This window comes from Hippocampus zosterae, chromosome 18 (assembly GCF_025434085.1).
Source record: "Hippocampus zosterae strain Florida chromosome 18, ASM2543408v3, whole genome shotgun sequence".
Classification (NCBI taxonomy): domain Eukaryota; kingdom Metazoa; phylum Chordata; class Actinopteri; order Syngnathiformes; family Syngnathidae; genus Hippocampus; species Hippocampus zosterae.
Window position 1 is genome coordinate 8,546,007 of NC_067468.1, and position 16,620 is coordinate 8,562,626.

General features: G+C 41.3%; 1 protein-coding gene across 2 annotated transcripts in view; it reads left to right on the forward strand.

The window, feature by feature from the left end:
- Positions 1–15,841, forward strand: part of bcr (BCR activator of RhoGEF and GTPase) — a 60,120-nt gene extending 44,279 nt beyond the window's left edge. The window contains exons 9-24 of one of the 2 annotated variants that reach the window (XR_007959924.1): positions 3,467–3,588; positions 4,470–4,635; positions 4,723–4,842; positions 5,149–5,224; positions 5,308–5,412; positions 5,740–5,814; positions 6,006–6,103; positions 7,377–7,508; positions 9,217–9,276; positions 9,448–9,557; positions 9,890–10,029; positions 10,721–10,855; positions 10,946–11,051; positions 11,798–11,960; positions 12,724–14,433; positions 14,964–15,841. Coding sequence is in view for 1 of the 2 variants with exons in the window: in XM_052051988.1 (XP_051907948.1) it covers positions 3,467–3,588; positions 4,470–4,635; positions 4,723–4,842; positions 5,149–5,224; positions 5,308–5,412; positions 5,740–5,814; positions 6,006–6,103; positions 7,377–7,508; positions 9,217–9,276; positions 9,448–9,557; positions 9,890–10,029; positions 10,721–10,855; positions 10,946–11,051; positions 11,798–11,960; positions 12,724–12,813 (1,698 nt within the window). In the remaining variant the exon portion in view is untranslated. Of the gene's footprint in view, positions 1–3,466; positions 3,589–4,469; positions 4,636–4,722; positions 4,843–5,148; positions 5,225–5,307; positions 5,413–5,739; positions 5,815–6,005; positions 6,104–7,376; positions 7,509–9,216; positions 9,277–9,447; positions 9,558–9,889; positions 10,030–10,720; positions 10,856–10,945; positions 11,052–11,797; positions 11,961–12,723 lie in introns of both variants that reach the window. The other variant, XM_052051988.1, reaches the window with a different exon arrangement.
- The last annotated feature ends 779 nt before the right edge of the window (positions 15,842–16,620 follow it).

Consider the following 16,620-nt stretch of genomic DNA (forward strand, 5'->3'; position numbering starts at 1 on the left):
TATTACACTCTCTACAAAGACACACTTTATTCACATACACACACTCTTGCTAGCTGCCCCGCCCCCTTATGTATTCCTATTGGACTCACTTCAATCCCAGTCTATCCATACTAACCACACAAGGCATCAAATATTTATGATAGATCCATGAAAGCTGCACATGGAAATCAATGGCGCTCATTATATTGCTCCTCACTCCATCTTGAGTACAGTATTTGAAATGCCCAAGGTTACGACAGGTTGTACATGTATATAATTATTGGACATTTTGAAACGAATAGGAAGGACGGCTTACAATAAGACACGCATAATACTTCAGAAGGAAAAATGAGAGGACACAATAGTTTGCTACCAATATATATTTTTTTAATTTCTCAGGGGTCCTCAATTACATACTACCGGGTTAAAACAGAAATTAGCATGGATTATAATTCACTCACATATATTTGATTGTTACCAAAAATGTAATTCTTTAGCACTGTATAGAATTTAACTTCATTCACTCCCAAAGACGTTTTTAAACGTCTTTTTAGACTTGGTCGGGAATTGGCTGGTGCCGAATGAGTTAAATATGTGGAAATGTTGTCGACTAGTATCGTCAGTGTGTTATCACATTAAAAATTGTACCTAATTGGGTGACCGTGAGTGTATTCTACGTATGTAAAGTCCAAATGATCCACAGCCTTGGCTCTATTATGTCATGAACACATGCGCATATACTCCCAGTCCAGCTTGTACAAAACACTTGGGCACAGAGATGCCCCTTTTAGCGTGCGTTGGGTTCTAAAAATACATGTGGATTTTGTAAATTCATGCGATTACTCGCATACACGCTCTCAGCGAGGCCGCTCCAGGAGACGTCAATATTTAATCTGCGCTCCGTGCAGCCGTGCTTTCTCAGTACACGCTGTCCACATTCCTCTTACTGGCTGTATGTTTTTTTTTTTTTAGTTTGTATTCCTACAGTAGCAGACCAAGACTTTTGCGTTCATCACGGCTCAGGCTCAGGACCAGAAATGCAAAACACGAGTCTTAAAACGCTAAAAATATCTCTTAAGACGTGAGTGAGTCAGACACCCAATGAATGAATGAAAGCTGCATTATTTTGACTTAGGATCACGTCTTCGGGAAGCCGAAAGGCATCTCACTGCCAACCATTGCCAATTTCTACATTTTTGATCCGGAGCCAAGTCTTCAAGAGTTATTGCTGACCCTCACTTATTTTGTTTGTCGCAATAAATTTTCCATTTGCTTTTTGTCCAGCCACTTGCTCTCAGATGAATGCCCGGGCGCAATAAGATTTATCAGTGATCGATGTAATTAAGTCCCACATAGCCATTCACGCAAGTAGAAGACTGTAAATTCTTTTTTTTTCTGGTCAATGTGACATCAGCATAAGAGAGATTTACACTGACGTATGATAATAAGGCTCAACAGAGCATATTTCATCGCTTTCTGAATATTAATCACCAGGCCGCCTTTTATGTGCGATAGTCAAATCAATAATGAATGCAAAACGCTCAATATGTCACATTCATTACATTTTCTAATTAATTTCCTTGTCTGAAGTGCTTTTAATGGATGAAAAAAGAAGTCAATGAAATTGTTTCTCTGCATACAGAGAAATGCAAAGCCTATCTTGAGTTAGTGGGTAATATCGTTACAAGTACCGTAGATGTGGTCTTATTCATTTTATCAATTGTTACATATTGGCAATGTGACATCTCACTTTCGGGGGGGAAAAAAAGACCTGTTTTTGATTTGTTTTTGATGAGATTTTGTGTCGTACTCAAACACTGTGATGTACTCAATACCTCTAAATACAGTGCGACGTTTAGAGTGACAGAAGTCCAGCTGTAGGGAGCTTTGTTGTGTTTTATTTTCTCTTTAAAAGTAATTGTCACACGCAGCATTTTGAGACAAATAGAAAGATCAAGTCTGTTGCCGGAGCCTTGTTAGTGGATCAGAGGCTTTGGCTCCATCTGCCACATTTTCTCAAATATTCAGGGGGTACGTACGTCTTTGTGGCAAAGCAAAGAACCGTATCCGTCTTGAATGACACAAATGTTAGAGGTAGCCGAATTCAACGCTTCCACTAGATCGATGTGACTTTCGACGGTCTCCACGTGATCGGCGAAATGTTAGCGCAAAAAAATAAATGCGTCGTCAAAGTGGACTTCCTGTATGTGCTAGCGACGCGGGCCATTTGATGGCTCATCGATCAGCTGCACTCAATAAATATGCACAAGAAACTTTAGAATGCTTCTGATGACCATCCAAGGTGACCCGCCAGTGTCATTCCATCATGTGCTGCATCTTGTAATACAGCAATGTCTTACCCTAATTGAATACCGTTGGCTAAATATAAAGTTAATAGAAGCACAGACAGAAGAAACACCAAGGCACGGCATGTCTGGGTAGGAAAGAAATGACCGGTAGGATCAAAACTTTTACTTTGAACAATTATTGCTGTCGAAGCAGGAACAGTAATAGGCGGTAGAGGATGACTGACCACTGTATCCGAAGATGAGGATGCTCATTCTCTTTGTCTAAGCCTACCTCCTATTATCCACATCTCCTCAGGCGGTAACACTGCGGTGGAGCTCTTTTGTCAGCTGTTTGCTTTCATCAACCAAAACGGACACAGTGAATGAACTTTCGAATGTTCTGGCGTTGACAGTATGTGTTCTTGAAGGACCGGGTGAGGGGTAGCATCGTGGGGGGGGGGGGGCTAAGAGAGGATAGTGGGAGGACGTGTAGATGAAGATGATGATGTAACCACTCCTGAACATGTGTGATGTCATCCTTTGAGACAGGCAGGAAACAAAGAAAGGAATGTAATTTGTTAGCGCCTGGATTTAAAAATAGGAGACAAAAATCAACTTACAGTATTTAGAATCATTCTGAGAAAAACAAAGTGTAATTAAAAAAAACACACAGTACGTCATATTTATTCTTGATCTATTTTCCTTTTCATTCTTCCCGTCTAGCCGCTTGATAGCACTGCGAAAGAATTCATACTATATTATCACCGTTCGAATGTCGATTTACGTTCTGTAAATGTCACCATTGTGAAACGTTTATCTAGACATTACCGCCCTCTTTTGATGTGGTTTGGTATTGCAGCCTCATTACATAGTCTGACATCAGCGAAATGGTCAGAAGATCCCCCCCCCCATCTTCTCCATACGTTGTTTGATTCTTCTCTCTCACAATTTATCAAAAAATAATGAAGGAAATAGTTCATATAAATTACTGTATTCATTAGTTTAAGCTTTTGTAGATAATGGGGAGGAATTTGATCTTCTTGTTGTTTTTTCTTTGTTTCTAGTGCACTTATAAACAAAGGAGTTGTGAAAATCAATTTTTGCTTTTTGATTTCTGTGCAAAGCTCAGATAATAATCCTTTGAACAGTATTTATCTGTTAGCGCATTTTTGTTGTTGTTGATTGTTTCAAATCCACAGAATCGCCAGCTACTGAAGGACAGCTTCATGGTCGAGCTGGTGGAGGGAGCCAGGAAACTGCGACACGTCTTCCTCTTCACCGACCTGCTGCTGTGCGCCAAACTGAAAAAACAAATTGCAGGGTAAGAAAAAAAAACCTGACGGATTTTGAAGAAGTTATTCATCCAAGTAGACAGAATAGCTTGAAAACACAATGTAATAATGTGACAAGATAACCAAAAAAGGACAGTCTTGTCAAAATCTTGTTTGAGTTGGTTTACAATCGCCATTTCAACCTGAATACAATGCAGCAAGGTTTTTGAAAGTGAGTGTTGGGAAAACGTGGCCTTTTTTGGGGGACATTTTTATGTGATGTCGCCTGCAGAAAATTCGGTCTTCTCTGATTAGCTGCAAAGCTTCAGTGGAAAATGTCCACCAATAAGCTTTACGGACTGAAAGTCGTCAAGTCGATGAGTCAGAGTTTCAGTGACGTTTCAAATGGTGTCACTTAACCCCAAAATTTCATTTGTGCAAAAAGAACATTATTCGTGAGAAGAGAGAGAAGAGTGTGGGCAGAATAAGAGGTCAAGAATTTTGTTTGAAAGGCTCATTTCATGTGTTTTAGGAAATTCCACAAAGATAACGGCCACTTGTCCTGTCGCTAACATTGTGTATTTACTGTACTAAACAACAATTTAATGCTAACACATACCGTAATAAGTTTTAGCAAAGCTAACCAGGAATATTGGCTTTGCGGTGTTATCACATTTTAAGCGATTGTGATTTGACCAAAATGGTGCAGCAACATATTTAAACAAAAATTACAAATTGGCGTTAATTCTTTATCCTTTGCAAAACACGACTAATATAATATTGGGTTCATGGCCTTTCATCCAGAAAGATGATTTTAGGTTTGAGTGAGTTACAAGTGTAGTCGCAGAATGAATTAAACTTCGACAATTCTAACCGTAATGATTTTCACTCTTCTCCCTGTTGTTTCAAACCCCCTTCTTTCATCCTGCAGTAAAAACCAACAATATGACAGCAAGTGGTACATCCCGTTAAGCGAGCTCACCTTCCAGGGCCCAGACGAGACCGAACCCCTCACTATCCCACAGGTCCCAGACGAAGAGCTGGATGCCATGAAGGTGAAGATCTCACAACTGCGCAGTGAGATCCAAAGAGAAAAGGTATACCAGAAGGATGGAAGAACAAAAAAAAGAGGAGGATTTTTAACTAGACCTTTCATGCTGAAATATGTTTTCACTTCATTTCAGAGAGCCAACAAAGGTTCAAAGGTCATAGACCGCCTCAGAAAGAAGCTGTCCGAGCAAGAATCGCTGCTGCTCTTAACATCTCCGAGCATGCACCTCAGACTCTACAACAAGAGTGGCAAGGTGAAGATATTCTCCACATTGCTTCTGTCTATGTTCTTTTTATTTGTGGCATTTGCCTCTTATTACTGGTGTTCCTCAGGGCTCTATTTTCAGACCCCTCCTATTAATTTTATTTATTAATCGTCTTAATCTCTTTGGCCAAAGAACTTTTTTTTAATTATTCAATTATTATCAATTCTGGTATTTTCAGTATGGCTCTAACTCATCTATATACTTCACACTTGACTAACTTTGTTGCAACCTGCGTGCTGAAGCAGCTTTCGGAAAAGCTGCCTGTCCTGACAAACGATTTTTGTGGCGTTTCAGAGCTACAGCTTCCTCATATCATCCGATTATGAGCGCGCCGAATGGAAAGAGCTCATCAAAGAGCAGCAGAAGAAATGTACGTTTTTCATCACCCCCCGACATCAAGCCTGATCTTCACATGTTGTCCTCCTTAAATGATTCTCACCATTTATTCGCAAGGTTTTAAAGCTGCCTCCTTAACGTCCATGGAGCTCCAAATGTTGACCAACTCGTGTGTCAAGCTCCAAACGGTCCATCACATCCCACTTAGTATCAATAAAGAAGGTGAGGAGACTTGTTGCTCGTTATCCAACTAAAAGTGGCTTATTCAAATAAGATGTCATAACTTGGAATTCCTATTTTCAAAGCGTATTATTCCTTTTATGCACACTGTAACCTGATAATCTGTCCACTGCAGTAACCGCTGTCTCTCAAAGGGTTAAAAAAAGACAAATGTGCCCTGGAAATGAATTGCTTCAGTCTAATAATTGTCCCCCATCCTCTTCCATGCCTGACCTAGGATCAGCACAAACACAGATCGGCATGTTTTTCTAATCTTTCTTTTCTGTTTATTGCATCTTTGATCCCCCCCTTCTCTGACTGTTTTTCCAGAGGAAGAGGCCCCGGGTCTCTGCGGGTTCCTGAATGTAATCGTCCACTCTGCCTGTGGCCTCAAACAGAGCTTGAGTGAGTCACACAGGCCAAACCCAACAGTTTCGTCCAAATAAATGTGAAATTCTCATTAATTCACTTGACCGGGGGCTCAGGTTCAAGATAAATGCCACCTTTAGCTGTTAGTCTGGTACCACTATTATTAAAGACTCACTGTTTTCTCCACTTCATACAAAGTAATGTGCTCGTTGGATGGCTTCTTTCAGATCTCTATTGCACATTGGAGGTGGATTCTTTCGGCTTCTTTTCTAATAAAGCCAAGACGAGAGTGTATCGATACACCACTGAACCCAAATGGAACGAGGTGAGGGACTGGCACGCTGCCATCTTATGATTTATCCTAACAATATACTGTATTTGGGACAATTCCACAGTGGGCAAAAGTAATGGGACACGTCCTTTTTTCCGATCGGGCTTACCCCGTTCACAACCCCAAAACTGCTTGCCAGAGTACATCTAGAAGCAGATATGTGAAATGTTTTGCCACCATGGGGCCCCAAAGTCTCGGAGGAGTTTGTTCAGTAGTGCGGAAGTAATGGCAGCTAATGAGGAGCCGCTGGTGATGACTCGCATCTGTCCTAATGTGAAGTGAACCGACGCCATGCGCCAGCCATATGCAGGGCCCTCCCTCCAATTAATTACAAGGGAATGTTGGTTGGCATCTTACGGACTTTCAGTGTCACGAAGGAAGATGTACAAATGCGTCTGTTGAAACTACGAATTTTACCGTGCTGCTGAAAATTGTCTGCACAATTAGATATTGAATTATGAACAAAAACCATCATCATTTGATGTCATCAACCGTCAGGCAGAGTGGGGTCTGGTCGATCCATCTCGCTATCAAGCGGTCTATCTTCTGGCTGGACTCCCGCAGACGAGCATCAAACTGCTGCAGCTCATTCAGAACGCTGCAGCTCGGGTTCTAAGAAATCAAAATGCTCAATCAAAAGGTTCAAAGACATCAGAACATGACTCCATTCCAAAAGACTTTAGAGTGGCGCCCAGTCTGCTTTCGATAAAAATGTAAAAATGAACGACTGGTTTATAAATCACCGAATGGCTTTGTCATGACTACATGAAAGAAATGTTCATGGAATATAAAAGCAGTATGGTTCTGGCATCAGCAGATTTGGGTCAATTAGTGGAGCCCACATTTTAAAGAAAACATGGTGCATCAGCATTTCGCTGTTATGCTACAGGCGAATAGAATAAGCTGCCAACAAAAGTGGAATGAGCCCCAAATGTACGTATATGCTTTTAAATTCAGTCCCCCCCCACCCCCACTCCAGAACCCCGTATGATTAAGGTCTTCTAAATCAGTTTTTCCAAAATCATGTTTTGCGCTGTACTTTCTATTAGGAAACTACTTTTTGTCTCTTTACTTTTCTTTTCAATGTCTGAAATGTGTTTGGCTTTCAATCTTGTTTTTTATTGTTTTGTTTGTGTAAGAAATCAATCAAGCTGCCTTTCCCGTCTGTCTGTCTGTCTGTCTGTCTATCTGTTTAGCCGTCCTGTTTAGCATACTGTTTACTAGTCAGCACCGTCTCCTCACAGATGCATGTTCTTTTCCTCGGCAGGAGTTTGAGATCGAGCTGGAGGGCTCGCAGACCCTGCGGCTGCTCTGCTATGAGAAGTGCTACAATAAGAGCAAGCAGAACAAAGAGGACGGCGAGAGCATGGACCGCATCATGGGGAAAGGACAGATCCCGGTATGACATGACGTCACCTTCTGTTCCGCAGGGGCCGGCGTGACTCACACGGAGCCTTATCTGCAGCGCTGATGCCATGAAGCACGAAATCCACATTTTTGTCCTGTAAATGACTTAAACCAAGCGTGAATTGTCTGATTGAATCACTTTGCCATCATTATGTAATGAGAGGACACTCGGGGGCGGATGGACTGAGAGGAATTGCTCTCCCAGAGCATAATTCAAAAGCGTGTTTCTTTGGGGTTACAATGAGGCAGGAAAATCTGATGTATTTTCGAATATAATAATTGACAATAATAATTGAGCTTGTAGAATAATAGCAAATACTTAAACAAAGGAGAGTCAGGGAGAGAGAGAGAAGTGCAATGAATTAAATTCCTAATCCTTGACATATCCCAAACTGAGTCCACTCTTCAAAACGCACAAATACCTGACACATACAGTATATCTGCCTACAAAGAAAAGAAAATCTAATTGGATCTAGCTGTTTGCAAATGCATTCTCTGCTATGGTGCGAGTGTGAATGACAGCGCCATCTACTGGCGTCTCCTGTCACACAATCACTGCACAGATGATGTCATTCCAAACGCAGTGATCTGTGCAAATCCCAACATGAGGGGAAATGCTGCACAAACCACAGCAACGCGTGGATGTCCTTCAGAAAAAAAAGCTACTTTACAGATGTATCGGTTAAATGCGTCACTGTTGCAGAAAACAAAAAACTCATTCACTTCTCTGAGGCGGTGAAAGAACACCTTGGAGGGTGAACAAAAGAAAATACAGCTGACACAAGTCATTCCTAATATTGTGATATTCGCTCCTCTTGAAAAGATTCTATTCACTCCACAAATACCAAAATATGGTATTTTAATTTATTTAGATGTCTCTTTTTAATTAATACATTTTTAAGGCCGGGGGCGTAGAAAAATGCACTATCCAATCAGGAACAACAAATCTGTCAACGGAATATTTTTTCTCATGCGTACATATCAGGGTGTAACAAAAAACGACTTTCGTGAGAAAATTCATTGTTGTTTTTGTTTTAATTTAGGAAGTGTAAGTGCATCAAATCGTTCCATTTGTAAATATATCGACGTGCGTATGGAATCGTCTTTCTTGTAGCAATATATCCTAAATGTAAATGCCATATATACAGTACTCACAAGTTCATTCAAATGTATGTTAAATGACAACCAAAAAAACTTCAACTGAGCTGAACTGCATCAAAATGAATCATGATCCGACTGATTCGAACCAAATGGAATCTTTTACTTTCAAATCGAACAGTTGAACAGCAAGAAAGAGAGAGAGCACGATGAGGTGCGTGTATGGGGTGGTGCTGCTCGGCGGGGTTGTGGCAGAAAAAGGGGAACTACAGTACCGTATCACATGGTGTGACGCGCCCTTGAAATATGAACTCGTGAACGCAGAAAATAAAAAGGCATGAGCAGTGAGAATGGAATTGAAAAATGAGAGTATTTTAGTTTTTATTGGTGAAAACGATGGCCACAAAATGGCTTTTCTTTTCATTTTGGATTCAAAGAATCAATCCCTGAGGTAAAAAAAAAATCGATTACAGGTACTGCACATTAGAATTTTTTTTTTCGAATCGAAATCGAAAAAAAATTCGATTACAGGTACTGCACATTGGAATTTTTTTTTCATTTAAATGCTCACACTTGATTTTATATTTGTTCCCACCACTCAGCTGGACCCACAAGCTCTCCAAGGAAAAGACTGGCAAAGGACTGTCATTCCAATGAACGGGGTGCGTCAATCAAACTGCTATTTTTCTCCCACCTTTGTTACATTCCGCATGCTTGCCTCACTTGTTTTCGTGTAACCCTCCAGCCAAGCTGAACCTGGCAGAAAAGAAAGGAGCGCATACTCCTTCTGTTGTTTGGCGATTTATAACGCGAGTCCTGATTGTCTGTGACAGATTGAGGTCAAACTATCCATGAAGTTCACCAGCCGCGAGTTCAGCCTGAAGAGAATGCCCTCGCGGAAACCCATGGGTGTGTTCGGAGTCAAGATCTCCACTGTGACCAAGTGAGTTTGCTTGCATGCAGGTTGAAGATCATCTGAGCATACAAAATCTCAATCCTGGGCATGAGTTCCTTTGCAAGGTCCAAGTGGCCAATTCCGATTTCTTCATTTGAACCAAAATGCACCATCTGAGATGACACGTACAATTATTTTGACCCAACAGATCAGGTTGAAGATTGATTTCTCTGTAGCATGCCTATTTTTTTAAATCCATTATTGGATCAAAAATATGACCCAAGATATGCTGGGTCTAAATAACCTAGCAGTGGCTCTGTCCATTTTCAACCCAACGCTGGGTTATGCCTTCTTCTTATTTTGTGCTTATTTCTATCCAGACGGGAGCGTTCCAAGGTGCCCTACATAGTCCGGCAGTGCCTGGAGGAAATCGAGAGGAGGGGAATGGAGGAGGTGGGCATCTATCGAGTGTCAGGAGTGGCCACCGATATTCAGGCCCTCAAGACGGCTTTTGACACCAGTGAGTACAGTTGACCTCGTTCAGGTTTACACAAATGGATCCGTGTGTCACTGGCATTCTATTTTGGTTGTTCATTGTTTTCTCATCTACTGTCATTTACCGTATTGGTCCGAATATAAGACGGCCCTGATTATAAGACGACCCCTTCTTTTTCAAGACTCAAGTTTGAAAAAAGACTTTTTGAGCACCAAATTAATTTTTATACAGAAAATAATTACAGTGCGTCTGAAACAAATGATTATAACAATATATTTTGAGAGAAAAAGCATGTTATTTTGCCTCATTCAAATCCCATTCGTAAATGAATCTCTTCTATTATTTTTCTTCTCTTTTCTTTCTATTTCATTCTTACCGCTATTTTTTTTGTTTCTTCTTCGTGCTACCGCTATTTTTATTTTTATTCTTCATGGCAGGGGTTCACTTTGGCCTGGGGAGTCAAGTTCAGCGTTCGCTTCAATGATATCTGGCGCCATCTAGCGTCGTGAATGGGTATAATGTCTAGACACCGAATATAAGACTACCCCCACTTTTTCAGTCTTATTTCAATGCAAAAAACATTGTTTTATATTCGGGCCAATACGGTACTGTTGCTCGTTTTGTTTTTGTTGATTTTTTTTACCGTGTTTAATTTAATCTCAACATAAAGAGTTCACTCAATCAATCGACCCGGATGTCTTTGTGTGATTGGTAGATCACAAAGACGTCTCTGTGATGATGAGCGAGATGGACGTCAACGCTATCGCCGGCACCTTGAAGTTGTACTTCCGAGAGCTGCCGGAGCCGCTCTTCACCGATGAGCTCTACCCCAATTTTGCCGGCGGCATCAGTGCGTTGACATTTCGTCACTTTGAAATGGATAATTACGAGAGGGGGGGGGAAAAATAAGGTTGATTTGTGATTGTCTTGTCTTTTGCAGCTCTGTCTGATAGCGTCGCCAAGGAGAGCTGCATGTTGAACCTACTGCTGTCGCTACCGGAGCCTAACTTGGTCACCTTCCTTTTCCTTTTGGATCACCTAAAGAGGTACAAATTCAATGTTGTTCGAAAAGGACACTGAAGGTTTCATTTCGTCCTTTATGCTAGCTCGCTGGAACCAATTCAGAAAAGAAGCGTAAATGGATTTAATGCACACAGTATTTAATTAAAGGAAATTTGAAAGTGTAGTCATTTATATTTTTTTTAATTAACATTCAAATCCAACTTAGATAAATCGGATCGATAGAATTGCATGCACTTTGAAATGGATTTGAGAGCAGCACTTCATTTTCCATAATACCATCCTTTATCCAAATCTCCGCCGTCCAAACAATTTCGACATTTGTTTAGCGCAAATTCATTCTCACTCAATTCAATTCCTCTTCCTGTATTCCAAATTCACTACACATCCTGCGTCAATCCCGGCTCCAATTTCCTTCCTTTCCAGCCACTTTGTCATTCCGATGTTTTGAGTACGCTATAATTCTCACCTCAGTGGTCGGATTTGGTGCACAAACAATCAAAGTTCAAAGCAGCCCATACAAACATACTGTGGAGTGGTTAGCGGATGACATCTCCAAATTATCATCTGGTTACCATGGAGATTTAGATGAATAAAAAGGCCTGAGCATCACGTGGGCGCCGGTACAATTTGCAGAAAATGTCTGTTCGCAGTGGGTGTCAAGTCTGGAGTGGACGGTGCCAGGCCATCGCTCGTCGAAGTCGACCGCACAATGCATTCCCATCGTATCACGTTATCAGTGTGACTTCGCGTCTTTCCTCTTCTGTGGCAGGGTGGCAGAGAAAGAGAGCGTCAACAAGATGTCCCTCCACAACCTGGCCACTGTGTTTGGCCCGACTCTGTTGAGGCCCGCCGAAAAGGACAGTAAGATCCCAACCAACCCCACCCAGCCCATCAGCATGGGGGACAGCTGGTCCCTGGAGGTCATGGCACAGGTCAGCAAACCCACTTTTGCCGTTTTATCTCCTCACCTGGTGACGAATCTCTGAATCATGAGACAAAACAAAAGAAAAAAAAAATCAACAAACAAGCAAAGCTCTTGAAGAGCACTTGCCGACACATGCCAACCACGCCACCATCTTGGAAAATTTTTGGACAGTCACAAAAAAGTTTTTCTCCTTTCGCTAATGGCGACATTTCTAAACGATTGTGATTCATTTTCCCGTCACACAACAACTTTATTTTTGGATCATTGCGGCTGTTTTCTACCAAGCAGTATAGTTGTTTGTTCTTTTTTGCATGACGACTTTGTTTGTGCCATTGACTTTTTTTTTCTGCTAACACCACAATGACTTTTTATGACTTTTCTTATTGTTCACGTTAGCATAATGATTTCCTTAACATTGATTACACTTTTTTTTTCCTGATCATCCTGAGGATATTTTTTGTGCTTCTCACAGCAACATTTTTTTCTACTACCATTGACTTTTTCTTCTTTTGCATGTTTATTCCCATAACTATAACTTTTTTTCATAACACCGAAAGACATTTTTCGTACCAAATTTTGATAGCATTTTGACCTTTTTTTCCCCTCACTTTACAGCCTTATTTTGATATTTTTTTATATTTATTTTTATTGTCGCAAAAAAAAATTACGTTCAGATTCTTACTCCTTTTCATATTCGTGTTCATATTTCCAGTTAAATATTCCGATTTTTTTTGTAATTTATTTTTTTGTCCACAAACTGCATTTTACAGGTCCAGGTGCTGCTGTATTTCCTCCAGTTGGAGACGATCCCCACTCCAGATAGCAAACGACAGAGCATCCTTTTCTCCACGGAGGTATAGAGAAAACTTTGTTGACCGTGATGGAGCGACGGACCGAAAGGACGTGTGGCTCCGAGTGAGCTTTACTATAGTACGTTTTTAAATTGACTACATCCTGCACCGCTCGCACAGCCGTGAAGGATTTTCTTTTTTTTAACCTAACCACAAGAGGATGCCATTGAGCCTTTAAACCCGAGTCTCCGAGCGTCCACACATTCTTGGGAATCCCATTTTCTTCCATCTACATTCCTCTATTTTTCTCCATATTAGTCACAGGAAAACAAAATCTTGGAATGGCTTGTTTTTGGCTCAATTGTCAGACAATGGTCAAAACCTTGACAAAATGTGGCCCTCCATCTCAAACGTTTCCAGACTTCATCTCAACATACCCCCCAACCCCCTCCTTAAAAGGATGAGCGGAATCAAGAATTGAACACAACTGTTGAGTTTTGCCAAGCCTACAGTAGTCCTCCACTCGTTGTACTGTAGCTGAAGTCCAAGGCAGCAACTTGAATGACTTTGCGAAGGAAGACGATGACGTGAAACTGTATTCCTAATGGACCACAATTTCACTGCCTGCGGTTTCGTGACCGACCACAAAGGCACGTTATCTCCACTTGTGTCTCCCAGTTAGCGTAAATATCCGGGAAGCAATATATTTTCTATCACGCAAATTTTCCCTCCGTGTCACATTGGACTTCCTCGTCAAATGTTGCTCATGTGTTTCTTGTTGTACATAATCTTCAAGTTTTTGTTTTAACGGGTATGATCTTCAGTTGTGAAATGTAATTTATTGCAGGGTCCTGGAGAAGAGGGGTTTTTTTTTCTATGTGTACATGAAGCGGTTTGATGTCGGCAGGCTGCTGTGAAGAAGCAGGAATTTAGCCTTGTTTGTTTGTTTTTTTTTATACTGCCGTTCCGCGCAGCCTTTTGGCAAGTGTAACGTCGTGACATTCACATCCCAAATGACGTCGACTTTTTTTCTCCATCGTTTCATCTATGGTGATAGAAGCGCATGATACAGTTTCCGGGGTTTCCATTATCGTTGGGTCACGGGCGACCTGTACGATTGAGAAGCGGATTCACTTTTAAAACCGATGTGGTAAATAGTTTTTAATGATAAAACACGGTGAATGTATGTGTGGATCAAAAATGAAACTGCGCAGTTACGGCATTGTCAAATAACGTGAACAAGTTTGTAGAGGTGAACCTTGGAGACATATCGTCGCTGGTCGGGCGGAAATCTTTATATCTCCAAAATGACTACATGTCAGTCATTGACATGTAGTCAATGAATCCACGTACAAACTTACACCGGGGGGAGTCTCTGAAGAGTTAAAAAGCCATTTAAATAGATCTACAATGTTATTTTAGATATTTATTTTTTGTTCTCGTGATAGACCCTGACACTAAAATGTCACTGTCGTAAGTCCATGCATGCAGAGGCATGTTCTTTATTATGTTGTACTTAACAAGCCCTTCCATGACAAAAAGTCCTTACATGCCTATTTACATTTTTATACTCACGCGGTTGAAGCTACAATTGCTAAATTAACATTTACAGTTAATAGTACAGTCGTGAGTTCGATTCCGGTTCCGGCCTTCCTGTGTGGAATTTGCATGTTCTCCCCAGGTCTGCGTGTTTTTATTTTTCTCCGGGTACTCCGCTTTCCTACCACATTCCAAATACATGTATGGCAGGCTGATCGAACACTCAAAATTATATGAGCGTGGGCGTGGATGGTTGTTCGTCTCTGTGTGCCCTGCGATTGTCTGGCAACCGGTTCAGGGTGTCCCCCGCCTACTGCCCGATTACGGCTGGGGTAGGCTCCAGCACCCCCAGCGACCCTTGTGAGGATAAAGCGGATCAGAAAATGGATGGATGGATGTTATTTATGGGGCGGCTCGCTGGGTGGCTATACGTCTGCCTCACAGCATAGACGGGCACGTTTCGATTCCAGGCTCCGGCCTTCCTGTGTGGAGTTTGCATGTTCTGCGTGGGTTTTCTCCAGGTACTCCCACATTCCCAAACAACTCGTAGTACGTTGATTGGACGCACTAAAATGTCCAGTGGTGAGATTGTGAGTGCGAATGGTTGTTTGTCAATGCGTTCCTTGCAATTGGCTGGCGACCAGTTCAGGGTGTAGCCTGCTCGATGACAGCTGGCTCAGATGATGGGTGGATGGATATATTTTTTTCTTAATTTTACATACACATTTTAACTTATTTTTGTACCCAGCTCTCATCTAGGAAAACCTGGCCCATCTGTATGTTTAAAAAAAAAATCCAATGCAGCTCTTGAGCACAGTTTATTTCTCGTCCTGCTGTAAACATATCATTTATCTTAGCCACACAGCAAGGGGAATTATGGAGACATATCTCGCATTTCTGTGCTCTAACTTGACCGTTCTAACATATCAAAACTGGAAACGCATGGATGTGAATGTACGACATACCACATCTGCCATTTTATCACGCAATCCGAGTGGACGAGAGCACAATTGCAGTAGGGCGTCCGTCGGTTTCACTTCCACGAACATTACGATGTGTTCAATGATGCCACCCTCGTTTACTAGCACATATTTTGGCCTCGCGTAGCACACGTACACCGTTTCCACGCCCGCGTCGGAAGACAGACATCGGCATCCGTCCCGATTGCCTTCACCGCTCTGACCCTGTCGTGCCTCAACGCGGCTTTTTGTTGAGCGAGACGCTGACAGCGGAAACTCTCCTGTTGCCTTTTTACGCCGAAGACAGCCACACGATTTTTCACGACTAAGACAGGACCTTAAAAGAAAAAGAAGGAAAAAAATCAGTCTTAGTTCCGAACGACCACCCTTATTCTCACGCTGATGCTGTAAATTGAACTCTTAAGTATTAACAGGACAAAGGATAGTAAAAATCTTGTCTGTGTCCTTACTTTAGCTCCTTTTATGCCTTTTTGACTTGTATTTATTGAAGCTTTGTTCGAGTCTTGGAATAGAACGTCTGCTGGGTCTATTTATTTGTAATATCTTGAAGGAATAAATTAATGTAAAGGTCAAGTAAAGGGCGTGTACTTATTTGGGAGTGTCACTATGTATTGAAATGACTGAACTTCGTCACTTTGTTTGTCTCACCCGCCTGCCTCCTGCGTCTTCTTTCATGTTTGCTTTCCATCTCCCTTTTTGTGACTGTTTGTCATTATTGATCTCATGGTCCTAAAGCGTCGGTGGTGTACGAGCAGCACTTTACACACTGATGTTGCTGCACATGCATTCTGACCTACTTTCCACCGCAGTGGTTGTCAAAGTAGTGCTACGGCTTTGCTTCCCGAGTGCTGACATCGGTACCAATTAAAATACAATCGAGATTTTATTTCTTTATTCTTTTTTTAATTGAATTTTTTTTAAAAAAATACTGTAATGAATACTGTAGAAACAATTTGAAGTGGACACTTAGAATATTTAATTCAGTGATTCCTTAACGTACCACTAGAGGGAGCCATACCAAAAGTGGCCTTCATACCGCACTTTTGAGAATCACTCTTCTTCTTCACGCCTTTAATACAGTTCACGCAGTATAAGTTAATTTTCCACAGAAACAAATTTAAAGTTTCAAATTCAGATTTCGCAATATTAAAAAGAAAGAAAATGAAGCCAGGATAAATCATTTCGAATCCTTTTAAGAGGCGAATTAACCCTTTCGTGCACCCTGTAACCTGATGACATAAGCTGTCCGCTGCAGTAACCGCTGTCCCCGAATCGGTTAAAATAAATAAATAGGTGACTGCAGAAGTAAAATGACCCTCTTGTTCCTGATAATTGGGGTGTGGTCAGAATTAAACTG